Below are 16,155 nucleotides of genomic sequence, written 5' to 3' on the forward strand. Positions count from 1 at the left end.
TTTGAAGTGTGCAACCCAAGCAAACTTCAAAAAGGCTTTCTAGCTAATATTGCCCAACAGCTACATGGCTACCCTGGGGGAGTTCCCAGCTGTGGCTTTGTCCTTTGCCTCACAGAACGAGCTCACGCTACCTGAAAACCTCATCTCTGCACTTTGCACTTCCGTCCTGGAAATTTCAGGATTCTGCGTAGGTAAAGCACAGAGTCCTCCTCATGACCCTTAGTGCAGCTAAACTCTTCCAGAATGATGAATAATTCAAGGGAACACAATCCATCTCCCTAATGATTGGGATATACAGAAATAAGACTGTATTTGGTTTAATTAACACCCTGGAAAACCCTAACTTAATAACTGATGCCCTTAGCAAAATATTACTTTATTATAACTCTTTATTCAAAAAAGAAAATATGTGTACTGATATAATTCATGATTCAGCATACTAAAGCAGATAGAAAAATGTGCATGCATTTGCATATGTTGGGGTGTGGTGTGTTTACTGTGTACAGGATATGTGTGTATGATGCATGGTATGTGAAGGTCTACATGTGTGTATCATGTGCCACATGTGGTGTGTGGTGTATTTAGGAGGTGTAGCGTATATGTGGTGTGTGTTGTGTGTGCTGTGTGGTGTGCATGTGGTATGTGTGTGAATGTGGTGCAAATGGTGCAGGGGATTGTGTGTGTGGTATGTGTGTATGGTGTGCATGTGTGTGTGGTGTTGGTAGGTATGTGTGTGGTGTGTATGTGTATGGTGTCTATATGGTGTGTACTGTGAATGTAGCATGTGTGTGTGTGTGGTGTGTGTATGGCATGCATGGTCTGCATGTTGGTAGGTGTGTACGTATAGAGTGTATATGGCGTGTGGTACATGGGGTGTGTATGGTGTGTGTGTGGTGTTAGTACGCATGGTGTGCAGGAATGAATGACATACTTGTGTGGCGTTGGTAGGTCTGCAGTGTGTGTATAGTGTGCGTGGTGCATATGTATGACAGGCGTGTGTGTGTGCACATGAACAGTGTGGGTAGCCCATTGTATGTGGCGTACCGTGTGCCTGGTGTATCCAGATGGTGTGTGTGGTGCACATGGTGGTGTGTGTGTGGAGGTAGGTGTGCATGTGCCTGCACATGCACACAGGGCTGACTTGTCTTCGACAGTGCGTACTGCCTGCCTCCGCGGCTTTGTGGCTTCAGTTGGGAGAGTTGAGACACGTGAGCCGTGAAATAGCGTAACTCAGTCTGGTAACATTGGTCTGTGCTCTTCCTTTGTACTGTGCATGGCCTTACATGACCTGATAATTGTCCTTTCAAAGTGGCACAGGCGCTAGGCTTACACAGCACAGTCCAGGAATGTGCCACTGTTGGCTGGTGACAGGGAAGCCATGCAGGAAGGCTTGGTGAACGGTCAGGATGGGGGTAGTGACGGCTCACACCTGCTGTGGGCCTTGAGGCTCTTGCTGCACATGCCCCGCTCTGGCTGTGGTGCAGGCCGCCTGAGTGCCAGGCTGGGTCCCCTGAAGCCCTGGCGGCCATGCTGCTCACGCTGGCCAGGAAAGCTGGGCCAGATCCCTCCAGGGTAGCTGTAGACTGGAATTCTCATCCAGATAAAATTCTAATAGAACAGAAAGTTAATTCCTAGGCTCACAGTTTTGGAGAAAATGGGTGAGTCTTAAGAGTACTGAGGGGATTTTGGAGATGGTGTGAAATAAAAGGGGTCTGTGAAATCCAAACGGGTACCCCCACGTCTCCAAGCCCAAGCCAAGAACAAAGCACCTCGGTCTTGAGGGACAGTGGGGTGCCTCCTAGACGGCAGCACAGCAGTCCACCAGCTTGGGACTTGGCGGGGAACTGCACAGCCTCACCCACATCAGGGGCTTCCTGGTGCAGGACAAAGGGCCGAACTGGAAGACAAGCCCAGCCAGCCTCACACTGGTCCTAGGTCACGTCCTCCACTCCAGCCCCAGCAGGCAGCTATACCAACCAGCTGTACCCCCTGCACCTTACTGAGACCCTGTTCCAAAATAAAAAATAAAATAGGGCTGGGTGTATAGCTCAAAGGTAAAATGACCCTGGGTTCAATCCCCAGTAACACAAAAATAAATAACTGTTAAAACTGGTTATGTTTGCTGGGCGTGGTGGCGCGCACTTGTAATCCCCGCGCTTGGGAGGTGGAGACAGGAGGATCGCGCAGATTCGAAGCCAGCCATGCTGACTTAAGAGATCTTGTTTCCAAATTAAAAAAATATATTTATATAAATGGGTCTGGGAGTGTAGCCCGGGGGTAGAAGGGCTTCCAGGAACCCCAGTACCGCCAAAAAAAAAAAAAAAAAAAAAAAAAAGGTTAAGTTCAAGAAATGCCTTTCCAAGTTTAAAGGAGCTCTTCCAGATTTCCTGTTTCATTGGTTTTCCGCTGTACAGAGGAACCAGGGTTAATTCAGGCAGTCCTCTGTGCCTGGTTATTGAGCCTGTTCAATGCTTTGCAATTTCAAAATAATGTCTCAATTAATAACTGTCTATACAGAGCCTTTTCAAATTTTCAGTGTCTTCAGGCACAAGATGATTGTTTAATTTCTAGGAAGTACAACAGGTCTATCTTTTTTGGTTGCCTGTGCCTTTGGTGTTATAGTTTAAAAATCATTGCTGAACACAATGTCATAAAATTCTTCCCTGTGTTTTTTTGGTAAGATTTTTATAGTTTTAGGCCTCATAATTATGTATTTGAGACTTCCGGGAAGATGGCGACCGAGAAAAGCGGGGCTTAAGAGCCCCGCTAACAACAAATCTCCATTACCACAAAATCAGCACCTTTCATAGCCAGAAAACACCATCACCAGTGAAACAAAAAATCACCAGGCTCCAGAGAGAAAGCGGACTGAGAACAGAGCCACAGAGGAGATAACCGGACTCACGCCCGAGGACACGGCAGACGCGGCAGCAGCGCCATACTGCCGGCGGCACTGGCGAATTCACGGGACGGCTACAGCAAGCCGAGGTGAGCCACTGCGGAACAGCAAGGCGGGATTTCTCCGCGCAGAGAGCATCTAAAGCTCCCAGTGGCCGAGCTCAGCACACGCTGCAGGGATTCAGAGTGGAAATCAAAACCAAGAAGAAAAACACCAGCCCCAGAGCCGAGGGCGAGGCAGCGACGCCATATTGCCACCGGCGGAAGCAACAGAGAATTCACCGAATCCAGTACAGCTACATCTGCGTACTCAAGAACAGTGAGTCAAATTGCGGGCCACAGAGGAGAAATCCCAGTACTGTACTCCTTGGGACTTGACCCAGTGGGGGAGGGGCGGTGGCAGTGATATCACACCATAGGAGAACGTGCAACCTGGCACCCCCCACAGTCTAAAGCAGCCTCTATCGACTCTCTGGGTCGGAGACTCTGTGATAAAACCCAGTAAAGGAGTAGTGGGGTCTGAGATACCACAGACTCGAGATCCAGAGCACCTTAAGTGAAGTCATAGTGACCCAAGGGAAGAACCCAGAGAAGGCACAAACTTCCGAAATCATGGGAAAGAGGAATAATACTGGAGCAATAAATGCCCACAACCCCACAACATCAGAACCCAATAAAACTGAAAATCAGAGATTTCTAGAAGATCAAATCAGGAAAATAACTGTAGAAATAATAGAGGTGCTTCGAAAAGAACTCAGAGAGAGCCAAAAAGAGATAAAGGATGCAATTAATGAAGTAAAGGCCTCAATTCAAAGCACAAACAACCAATTAGACCACATGGAGAACAGAATCTCGCTCTTAAAAGATGAGCAATCCAAAAATGAACACATAGTTTCTAATCTAGAAAAAAATATCCAACAGCAGGAATCTGATATTGAAGAAATATGGGCCCATTTTAAGAGAGCTAACCTAAGAATAATTGGAATAGAGGAGGGAAAAGAAAGTGAAACCAAAGGGATCAACAATCTCTTCAAGGAAGTAATAGCAGAAAATTTTCCAAACATAGAGCAAGAGGTTGATACACAGGTCCAGGAAACCTATAGAACTCCCTTTAGACAGGATCAGAGAAGAGGATCCCCACACCACATAATTGTCAAAATGACCAATGTGGAAGCCAAGCAGAGAATCTTACAGGCAACAAAAGCAAAGGGCCAAGTGACATTCAGAGGCAAACCAATTAGAATCACTCCAGACTTCACAAACCAAGTCATGAGAGCCAGAAGGGCTTGGAGTAACATATTCCAAACTCTGAAAGAAAACAACTTCCAGCCAAAAATTTCCTACCCAGCAAAACTTTCTATCAAATTAGATGGAGAAATAAGAAGCTTCCATGACAAACAGAAACTGAAGGAATTTATGTCTTCAAAACCAGCACTAGAGAAAATACTCAAAGAGATTAACTACAAAGAAGAAATAGGTAACACACATCAGAACTAGAGAAACAAGATTTTCCATCCAACAGACAACTAAGATTGGTTATCTGTGGAGATTCATTATTTATGTTAGTCTTTTACCTATCTCTAAAGGGTATTGTTTGCCTTTATTGTTGTTAATTTCTAGGATTTCTAGTTGGAATATTAATATACCTTCAGATACAGCATTTGGAAATATTTTATCCCATTCTATTAGTAACTGTTAACTCTGTTTTACATTGTCTTTGGATATACAATATTTTTTTTTATTTTTTAGGGAGTTTGTATACTCCTCTGTTGCCTGTGCCATTGAAATCATATCCAAGAAATCACTGCCAATTTCAATGTTGTGAGGTTTAATGACCCAGATTTTCTCCTAAAAGTTTATAGTCTTAAGATTTATATTTAGGTCTATTATCTATTTTGAGTTAATATTTGTATATGGGATTAGGTAAGGGTCCAATTTTATTCTTTTACATGTAATTATTATTTTTTAACAATATTTAGTTAAAAGATTAATATTTCTACCACCAAATGTTCGTGGAAACCTTGTCAAAAATAACTTGACAATATAGGGAAGAATTTAGCTCTAGGCTTTTATTTAACTCCAATGGTTTATATATCTGCCTTTAGAACAGTACTACACTGTTTCAATTATTGTAGCTTTATATGGTTTGAAATCAGAAAATATATATCTTCTAGCTTTGTTCTTTTTCAAGATTGTTTTGGGTACCTAGTGTCCATATTCCATATTAGGATAGATTTTTTTCTGAAAAATAAATATATAAATATATGATAGTTTCACCTAAAAAATAGAAAAAAAAATATTCTCTGGTAAGAAAGAAAGCAAAAAGAAATATTGAAATGTTATCTTTAAGTCATCAAAAGCTTGGTATCAGACAAATGAAACTGTTATGTGAGATTATCATTTTTAATTTTAGATAAATTGCCATAATACTAGATGTCAACTACTAAGCCAAGCATGGGAGGGAGGGATAGGGAGAGAATGGAATGGGGATTGGGTGGGGGCTGACTGGGAAAAGTGTGCATGTATGTCTACAAAAGTATGTATCCTACTATGATGTATGAATACAGTGCACTGATAAAAAAAAAAAGAAAAACAAATAATTATGTATTTGATCCATTTAGAGTTTACTTTTGTATTTGATGTTAGGTAAGTGTCCAACTTATTATTTTGCGTGTGGATAGCTAAATTCCACTGTGCCATTTGTTAAAAGACTCTTTTCTCCCATCCCTATTAAATGGTATTGTTGCCCTTATCAAAAATTATGCAGAAGCCGGGCGTCATGGCCTATACCTGTAACCTTAGTACTTGGGAAACTGAGACAAGAAGATCACAGGTTCAAAGCCAGCCTCAGCAATTTAGCAACGTTCTTAGCAACTTGGCAAGACCCTGTCTCAAAACTGTTTTTAAAAGCTGGGTGTGGTGGCGCACGCTTGTAATCCCAGCATTCGGGAGGCTGAGAACTAAAGGATTGCAGTTCGTGGACAGCCTCAGCTACTTAGTGAGGCCCTCTGCAACTCAGTGAGACCTGGTTTCAAAATAAAGAATAAAAAATAGGGCAGGGGGTGTAGCTCAGAGGTCAAATGCCCCTGGTTTCCATCCCCAGACCTGCAAAAAAAAAAACAAAACAAAAAAAAAAACTTAAAAAAAAAAGTTTAAAAGGTTGGGGTGTGGTTTGGAGGTAGAAGACTCTGGGTTCCATCCCCAACACACAAAAAAGTAAATGTCAGTACCACACTGCTGTAATTAATGCAGTGGATGTGCGTAAGCTTTTAAATCAATGCGCGGTCTCTAGCTTTGTTCTTTTTCATGTTTGTATTACTATTTAAGGTTTCTTGAAATTCCATAAAATTTTAGAGTGGTTTAAAAAAATTACCAAATAATGTCACTGGTATTTTGATAGATATTATATTAAATCTGTCAATCACTTTAGATATTACTGACATCTTAATAATATTAAATCTTGAGCTAGGGGTGGTAGCTTATGTTTGTAATCCCAGTACTTGGGAGGCTGAGACAGGAGGATTGCAGGTTCACAGACAGACTCAGCTACTTAGTGAGGTCCTCTGCAACCTAGTGATACCTTGTTAAAAATGAAGAATTAAAAATAAGGCTAGGTAGAATGCCCCTGGGTTTCATCCCTACTACCCAAAAAAAAAAAATATTAAACCTTTCAATCCATGAACATTTCCACTTGTTTATGTCTTCTTTAAATTCTTTCAGAAACACTTTGTATTTTTAATTGTACAGGTTTTTCCTCCTTGTTTAAGTTAGTCTTTTATTCTTTTTGATGTGATTATAAGTAGAATTGTTTTCTTAATATAAATTTGGTCAAGGGAAAAAATCACATAATCATATCAATAGATGCACAAAAAGCCTTTGATAAAATTCAACACTCATTCATGATAAAAACTAAGGGCGGAAGGAACTTAACCTTTGTAAATTCTGGATACAGCAAACCCAAAGCCAAAATCATAGCTAGTGGGGAATTGAAAGCATTTTCTCTAAAATCAGGAACAAGACAAAGATGGTCTCTTTTACCATTTCTACTCAATTTAGTACTTGAAATTTTAGCCAGAGCAATTAGGCAAGAGAAGGAAATAAAAGGGACACAAATAAGAAAGGAAGAGGTCCTCATCACTATTCACAGATGATATGACCTTATACTGAGAAGATCCCAAAGGTCCACCACAAGACTTCTAGAGTGAATAAATTCAGCAAAGTAGTGGGATACAAAATCAACTTATAAAATCAGTCACTTTCGCTGGGCATGGTGGCACATGCTTGTAATCCCTGCGCTTGGGAGGCGGAGACAGGAGGATCGTGCAGGTTCAAAGCCAGCCTCGCTGGCTTAAGAGACCCTGTTTCTAAATAATATATATATATATATATGTCTGAGAGTGTAGCCTGGAGGTAGAATGGTTCTAGTCCGGAGGTAGAAGGGTTCCATCCACAGTACCACCACACACAAAAAAAAAGAAAAAGAAAAATAAATAAATTATACTGCAGAGCCATAGTAACAAAAACAGCATGGTATTTGCACAAAAAGAGACACATAGACCAATGGACTAGAAGACAAAGGGCCAATCCACACAAATATGGTCATCTGATCCTTGACAAAACATGTTGGAGAGAAGATAGCTTTTAAACAAGTGGTGCTGGGGAAACTAGACACCCATTTTCTGTCACCTTGCACAAAAGTTAAGACAATGGGATTAAAGCATTACTTAGGAGCCTAGAAACCTTACAGCTGCTAGAAGAAATCATGGCGTCAACACTCCAGCTTCTAAGTGCAGGCAATGACTTCCTCAACAGGACTCCTAAAGTCAGGAAAGAATACCAAGAATTAACAACGGAGACGCAGCAAACGCAAAGGCTCCGTATGGCAGAGAAAACAGCATGAAGTGGGAGCCTAGAGGGAGGGAGAAAACCTCTGCCTGCTATGCTGCCAGCAGGAGAGGCACATCCGGAATATGTGAAAACACAAAGGTTAACACCTGGCGTGTGCACACACACTCCTATCACTTATATCTCAGTATGATGGGATATAATCCACTGGAAGAAGTATACAGATGACCCAATCCGTGTGAGTGAACAGAACAGACACTCTCAAAAGTGAGGTAAACAGATACGTATCAAAAGAGTACAAATAGCTAACAAATACACGAAGAAATGTCTGAGTCCTTAGCAGCAAGTCAAAACTACAGAGGTTTTATCTCATGCCAATTATAATGACAACTGTCAAGAATGTGAATAATCAACATAAGTATTTTTTCTCACAAGTCTTAATTTTTTGGGAAAAGGACAGTGTTTAGGTTGCATCTATTTTTTTTTTTTTTTTTTTTTGGTGGTGGTACTGGGGATGGAGCCCAGGGGCCTTCTACCTCCAGGTTACACTCCCAGACCTATTTTATATTTTATTTGGAAGCAGGGTCTCTTCTTAAGCCAGCTGAGGCTGGCTTCGAACATGTGCAATCCACCTGTCTCAATCGCGGGGATTACAAGCATGCAGGTTGCATTCATTTTTATCTAATTATACCTAAATACACTGTAGCAATACATTTGTCTGTCACCATTTTTAGACTTGTAAATATTCTAAAGATATAAATCTGGACAGGTAGCAACATCTTTACCAAGGGAGTGGAGGTGTCTCCTTACTTTTCCAAGGGTGTGGTCACACCTGGGGTCACCTCTGCTGTGCTTACAGGTCACTTGCCACCACTTGCAGTGCCTGGGTCTGCCCAGGTAGGGGCCACTGCGGCCACATCCTGAGGAGAGGCGATGGCTCATCCAGCAGCAGGATGGGGGAGCAGTGAGCACCACCCTCCCCAGCATCACCAGTCACCACAGGAAGCTCACATCACAGGCCCATCTGGAGGAGACTCTTCTGGCTTCCCTCCCGAATGGGCTGAATTCATCAGCAAGGGACCCACCTCCTCTGGCATCACCCACTTAAAGCACGATCACTGGGTGTGGTGAGGGGAGGCCCATGCTCACTGCTTACTCCTCCATCATACAGCACATCTCCCGCTCCCGCTCCTGAGAGCCAGGCCTCCTCTCCTGGGCTTCGAGGACCCTGCTCTATTCTCAGACTGCCTCCCATGCTGTCTGCAGATTAACTTCTCACAATGGAGGACGAAGTCTCCACAAGGCCTAGGCCTGCCGAGGCCTGACCCACACACCCCGCACTGTCCCCGCCATAGGAACGAAGTGCTCCTTGGTGCCTCTGGGGCTTGTGGCCCATTCCTTCCAAGCTCCATCTGAGACTCCCTCTGTAAGCTTAAGTTTCTCCCCCTGGGGTCTCTCCAAACCCACAGACATGCTCTGGTTGCATCTACCACTGTGGCTTTTTCTTCCTCCCACATTCTGTTGGTTCTGATTCTCTGGAAACCCTGACCAATACAGAATGAAAACAGGTACTGGGTAATAAAAACATAAACTGCAGACACAGCTTTGGTGCTGGGCAGAGGCTGGAGTGTCAAGGTATGTCCTAGAAACATGGAATCTGCAAGGTGGCAGTCTCGGATAAACACGAGGAACACACTATTGGCAACTGGAGCACAGGCCAGCTCATTGGCCAAGTTGCTGGCTGGGCTGTCCAGTGTTTCTGGAAGCAGAATTCGGGAGGACTGAAGCTGAATATTTAGCTGAAATTTCTAAGCACTGTTTTGAAGGGGTGACTTGGTTCCTCCTAACTGCTTACAGTAAAATGTGAAAGAGACATGCATTAGAAAAGGACATTGTTAAGCAAAACAAAATCAGAACTAGAAGATGTGGAGGAATCTGAGCCATCAAACTGCAAAGCAGTGAGAAAACACGTTCTGAGGAGTCGACGGTGGCCGGTGAGGGTTTGCTGAGGGTTCCAGACAAGGCGTGGACTTAACCAGTGTCTCCACAGAGCCCAGCAGAGATGCGTGGTGCCAGCAAAGACACTGCCAGGCAGAACCAAAGCTCCTCACGGGCAACACCAGAGACCTGGGCTGCCCCTGCTGCGCAGGCCCTGGGAGGAGGTGCCAGCCAGGAAGGGGCCGTCAGCAGGACGCAACTGGCCGACACCCTGGTCCCAGACCTCCAGCCTCCACAACCGAGAAATAAATTCCTGGTGTCTACACTCCAGTCTTGGCCTTCTGTGTTGGCAGCTAAGCTGATTAACAGGGGCCAGCCTCCCTCACTGCCTCAGAGACCTGCAGACAAAACTATCAGTGAGGGCACAGCCAGCTGAACAACACAGCTGACTGCTCAACCTGAGCGACTTATTCAAAGCCCTGCACTCAGCGACGGTGTTTCCTTCTCAAGTGCACATGCACAGCGTGCAGCGGCAGAGGTAGACATAAAACACGCTCGCCACCACTCTGGGCTGTTCCTCCAGCAACAGTGGAATTAAGCAACATTAATAAAAGATACAGACATGTGATACATTCTCGTAATCCCAATACTTGGGAGGCTGAAAAAGGAGGGCCACAGGTTTGAGGCCAGCCTCAGCAACTAAGGTTTATTTTGCAACCATGCTGCAAAATAAAAAGCGCTGTAGCGAAGAGTTAGATCACCCCTAGGTTCAATCTCCAGCACACCCTCAAAGTTATAATAAGATAAATGAAAACACCTTTTTAAATAAAGCCACATACATCTAAATAACTTATGGAATAACTAAAAAGTTTTAAAAATTATATTCCCAGCAGAAATTGTGCATGTATGTCACTGTCAACATGATTTGTGTTATTATGTGAAACTATAATGCACCAATAAGAGCATATTAAAAAAAAGTTCAAACAAAAAATCCAATCTGCTCATTTAAAAAAAGAGATGTTTTTAAATATACCTTTATTGCTGGGCGTGGTGGCACACACTTGTAATCCCAGCATTTGGGAGGCTGAGACAGGAGGATCTTGGTTCTAGGACAGCCTCAGCTACTTAGTGAGGCCTCCGCAACTCAGCGAGACCCTGTTTCAAAATAAAGAATAAAAAATAGGGCTGGGGTATAGTTTGGAGGTAGAATGCAATGGGTTCCATCTCCAGTACCACACAAAAATAAATAAATAAATAAACAAACCTTTATTGAAATTGCTTATTGAAACATCAAAAATTCACTGCCAGCTTTAAAATAACTTCAAAGGAAAATTCAGAGGTTTTGCTGGATGTGTTAGAAAGACTAAAGGTTGAAATCAATGGTACCTCACAGGAACCATCAAAATAAGTAGTGAGCCCTCCCATCACTGCCCAAGGCTGGCTCCAGGCGCAGTGCCGATCCAAGTGTAAAGATGAAGCAATGAACCACGGAGGAGACACGATGCTGACTGGGACACACAAACCTACGAGGAGCCCTACAATGAGGAGACATTCTGGAAATGTGCACCTAATAAAGACTCCTAGCCACATTTCATCAAAAACACCTACAAAAGTAGACAAACACAAATAGTAAAACAGCAAAAGACTTGCACAAGCATTTCAACTGGAATGACCTGAGGGCCAGCAGCACACGGTCAACCTGGCCAACCTTGGTCACCAGGGAGCTGTGCCCTGGACCCTCCGCGTCCCCAGAACAAGCTGGACAGTGCCACCCACTGGTGCACGGAACTCACCTACGGCCGAGAGGGTGCAGCCTTGACTCTGAAAACCTGTGAGAACCTGGCGTGGAGTGAACCCAAGAGAAATGTGTGCACATGTGCTCCAAATACCTGCACAAAAGCTTCCTGTCAGCACCAACCTAAGAGTAAACCCTGGGAGCCCAATGTCTGCTGGACCACAGGAGTCATGTATGTTATGCCGGAGACACACACAGGAGACCATGAGCCACACTACCCAAGCTCACGGAAGAACCGCAGGCTGAGAGCCAAACTGAGAAGGCCAACGCAAAACAGTGGGTCCATATGACCAGGGAGAGTGGCCTGCGGTGGAGCTGGGACACACCTTGGCCTGCGTGCTGGCCTAGGGTGCACACTGTGAGTGCGCGTTTTGGTACACTCATGAATTCTTCAGCTTGCAGTATGCCTATGTTTTGATAAAATTTGATAAACATCAAAACAATACAAAAAATCATAGATGTGCAGCTATTGACATGGAAGATTTTTTAAATACTGAGAAAAGGTTACAAAATAAAGCACACTATGACATGCTTGTGAATAATAACTATCCATAGAAACAGGCCACACAACATTCATTAAAAATATTCATTGCGCAGGAACCATGTCCAACACACACTTCATCTGGAAGACACCTACACACGGGACAGTCCCTCGCAGAACCCCAGAGCATGCACTGCCATCCCACTGCGTGTAGCCCCTCAGCCGCAGGATGGCGGCGGGGCGGCGGGACCCACTGACACGTATCTGCGAACATCACAGTCACAGGTACACAGGCCGACACGAGTGTGTCCGAGGGTTAAAACTACACCTAGCTGGGACACACCACAGCCGCACAGGGCGGCAGGCGGGCAGCAGAGGCGACACCTGAAAACAGCCTACTCTAGAGGACGGCCCTGGGCCAGGTCCTGCCAGCTGTGCTCTGGTGGGGTGGACCTGAGGCCACTGTGGCCAGGAGGGTCGGTCTGGAGCCGCGCTTCCCACGCAGGTCGACTGTCATCTCCAGATGGGAAAGACTTTCTCTCCAACCTGAAAATGACAAAGCAAGTCACTTCTGTGTGATGGACACATTTACTTCCTAGTGACACTGAACAAGAGAATGACATTCAGGCATAGGTATTTTTTGAAATAACAAACACTTAAACTTTGAGTATAAAATTACTAAAGAGTATAGAACAGAAATTTAAAAAAACAATGAAGACCATCTGATTATTTTTCTTTTCTCTCCTATGTTAATCCTGGCTCCAATGAAGAGAATCCCATCTTCCAGGAGCCTCTGAGACATAAGGCCAAGGTGAGCATGTCCACAGGACCTGGCACCCACCCAGGCAGCACCTGACCCACCTTCCACGCGAAAATAGGCTGCTCCACCTGTTCACACCACTGCTCTGGTACCACACCCAGATCAACCTCGGCCTTTGTGAGGCCCAGGTCCGCTGTCTCCTCTCCACCTGGGGCTCTTCTGGGTGGGTCTCCTCGCAACGGGCGCTGCGGCCTGAGGAATGACTTACCTCCTGAACCTCCCCGCTCCACTGAAGGAGAAAGGAAGCAAGTAATAGCATCTGCGAGCGTCCCCAGGACCCACGTCCACCAGCTTCTTACCCTCTGAGATGTGGGGTCTTGTCTGGAGGTGACAGCCCAGCTCAGAGCGACCGACATGTGCCTCCTCCACACGGGGTTTCTCTGCAACACTACGGAACCCGTGACTACATCTCCAGTGTGGACCGGGACTGGGTCATCCATCATGAACAAGGTCTGCTTCCAGTGGGTAGTGCTGCAAGACAGGGTGGGCTATCTTGTCCACATGGTTTTCCTAGTGGCCTTGGAGTGACCAGCTCTGTGGCACCCTGCACCCAAGAGGCTGAGTCTTCCCAGGACCCCTGGGCTCGACTTCCCAGGTCAGTGAAGGAGCAGGCACACCCTTGTCCTGTGCTCTAAGAGGTCCTTATGGGACACAGTGGGATCAAAGCCCAAACAGCGGCAGATGCTGGCTCTGGACTGCCATCGAGGCACCCTTGTCCCTGGGGGGGCCCAAGGTCACACAGTCATGCAGAGTCCTGGACTCCCCACTGTCCCAGGGCACAGCCATGCACCCCGAGCGACCATGCCCATCCTACGCAGCTGATTCCCAATTTAGACAGTGTGACTGGAGTGACTCACTGACCACACAGGTCCCCAAGTCATCTCCAAGAGAGGTACATCTAATGCAAACAAGTCAGCCAGAGAAGGGGGGAAATCGCAGGCTCCAGGGATCCTACGCGGCGGGCTGGAAACACCCTCAGCTCTCTGCATCTGACACCATGCTCACCATGTTCAGCGGCCTGGCCTGGCCACCCCTCAGCTCCCACACAAAACATCCTGATCTTCTCCCCCTGACCTCAGCCACATGGACACCCTCATCCACCTGGGTTCCCACCCACTGCTTCCAGCAGGTGAGCAGGAACTGAGGAAGCAGCTGGACCTTTCAAGACCCTGCAGGTGGGCTCGTACCCCAACATGGCTGAGGAGGGCCAGGGCAGCCCCTAAAGTTCTTCGAGGGCAATTTGCATCAGGGAAGCCATTGGGGCCAGCTCCTGGGAATGAGGACACTCAAGACAGAAGAAAGGGGAGACTGCCCATTCCACATAGGGCTGGATGTGATCCTGTCCCAGCTTCCCAGGCCTCCAACTCACCCCTGCCATCCCCCATAGCCACCAGCCCACCCCATGTCTCGGGCACTCACGGGTGCAGTGGGCCTGTGCTCAGCACTTGCTGCGGCTGGCCCTCCTCCAGGCTCTGGAAGTGCACGCTGAACCAGGCCGTGAAGCCATGAAGGGTGCCGGCCTTCTGGATTTCGAAGTGCAGCTCACCACGCATGGTCTGCACCCAAGCACACGACAGCTGGTGGGGGAGGTCCACCAGCCCGAGGTCCACAGCCCAGCCCAAACCAACCCTAACCCAGCCCGAAGCCCAACAACAGTAGCTACTGCAGACCAGCAGGCAGTCTCCAATCACTCCCTCAGGCCCAGCCCAGGCTGCCAGTGCAGCACTGACCGGGCCTGGCATCCTGCTGAACACCAGGCCCAACCGACCCCATGCAGGAAAGAAACCAGGAATTTTATCATCAATGGTCTAAAGATACTTCAAAGGATACTTCATTCAAATACTGTACTATGATAAATGGAACAGAATTAACACAGTTTTGAAGATGTGAAGGATACTAAGTATAAATTTAAAAATAACTGGGGAAATAAGAAATTAACTACAAAGAAAATAATTTTAAAACCATGAAAGATAAAAATCAAAATAGAACATAAGGAAAAAATCAGAAAAAGCAAGAGAAATGGTATATAGATTCACTTCCTGGCACAATAAAGTAACTGACATGTGCAGCCCAGCAATTGTTGTGGGGCTGTGATGCGCCAAGCCTGGTGCCCAGCCCATAGGCCAGCCGTCATTAGGAAGCAGTTCACCTTCTTCTCACCTCTAGGTCAGAGATTTGCACGGTTCTCATATCCAATTGCAAGATGGTACACGGTTCAGAAAGACAGTCTTCTGGCTTCAAGATGTGATTATACTTGGGCTTCGAAAAAAACTCCTTGATTGCTAAAGACCTGAGGGGGAAGTGAAGTGAGGGCTCAGGGTCATTACGGTGTCTCAGACTTTGAAGCACACGTGGCAGCCACAAGTACTCACCTTGCCTGTGCCTGGGGCTGCCCTGGAACACCTGTCCTGAGGGACCCGCCCCAGGCTGTCCTGCAGGACTTACACAGGGGACCTCCCCTGGGCCCAGCAGCCTTGCTGAGCCTCACCCAGACAGCACCGAGAGCAGCCAGTCATTGGGAGCTTCCCTCTCTATGACGTACACAGGGTCTGTGCACACCAGTGCCAGTGTTCACCACGTAACCCAGAGGGCTGAGGCCGCGGCGTGTTTGAGATCCACAATCATGTATTGATCTCCACTACAGTGGAATACAACAGGTCTCTTGTGGCTGGCTACTCCTGAGGAATGTGACAGAGAGGACTGAAGTGGCTGATGGGAGCCTGGAGAAATAAACGGGTAGCTCCTGAGCAAAGCCAGCAGATGTTGGTGGGAGATGGACCTGAGGCCACCATTCCCTAATCCTCGGGTGCTCTCTAGAGGAAGAGGCTGCTCACGCCATCCCTTCCCCATAGTGGTAACTCAAAGGCCAACCCTCCTGAGGATGTGGCTTGAGGTGGAACCTGAGGCTCCAGCACACAGGCAGTGGACCACCGAGTCCTGCCTGTGCATCAGAGTTCTGGAGTGTTCCTTTCCTTGCAAAGCAACAGCAACAATACCACAAACATATCTACTGACCCTCATTAAAACTTGTAAGCTCTTAATGAGAGCAAACATTTGTGTGTTAGCCGTGTGTGTAAATGTAAACATTAGTTACTTTTTTTTTTTTTTTTGGTGGTACTGGGGTTGAAACCCAGAGGCTTTCTGCCTCCGGGCTACACTCCCAGATCCATTTTATATTTTATTTGGAAACAGGGTCTAACTTGCTGAGAGCCTCACTAAGTAGATGAGGCTGACTTTGAACCTGTGTGATCCTCCTGTCTCGGCCTCCCAAGCGCAGGGATTACAAGCATGCGCCACCATGCCTGGCAACATTAGTTACATTTTTAAAGGCCTAATTGTAAACACAATCTCTTCCCCATTATATTTAGGGGTTAATTT

At 46.1% G+C, this 16,155-nt stretch overlaps 1 protein-coding gene across 2 annotated transcripts in view; it reads right to left on the reverse strand.

The window, feature by feature from the left end:
• Positions 1-12,470: 12,470 nt before the first annotated feature.
• PRMT2 (protein arginine methyltransferase 2) overlaps positions 12,471-16,155 on the reverse strand; it is a gene marked incomplete at both ends in the record, with an annotated part of 35,965 nt that continues 32,280 nt past the window's right edge. Inside the window, 4 exons of one of the 2 annotated variants that reach the window (XM_080696203.1) lie at positions 12,471-12,503; positions 13,077-13,248; positions 14,197-14,333; positions 14,938-15,067. In XM_080696203.1, coding sequence (XP_080552329.1) covers positions 12,471-12,503; positions 13,077-13,248; positions 14,197-14,333; positions 14,938-15,067 — 472 coding nt within the window. The remainder of the gene's footprint in view (positions 12,504-13,076; positions 13,249-14,196; positions 14,334-14,937; positions 15,068-16,155) is intronic. The other variant, XM_080696204.1, reaches the window with a different exon arrangement.

The sequence above is a fragment of the Muscardinus avellanarius genome, assembly GCF_963383645.1.
Source record: "Muscardinus avellanarius genome assembly, chromosome: 5".
Taxonomy (NCBI): Eukaryota; Metazoa; Chordata; class Mammalia; order Rodentia; family Gliridae; genus Muscardinus; species Muscardinus avellanarius.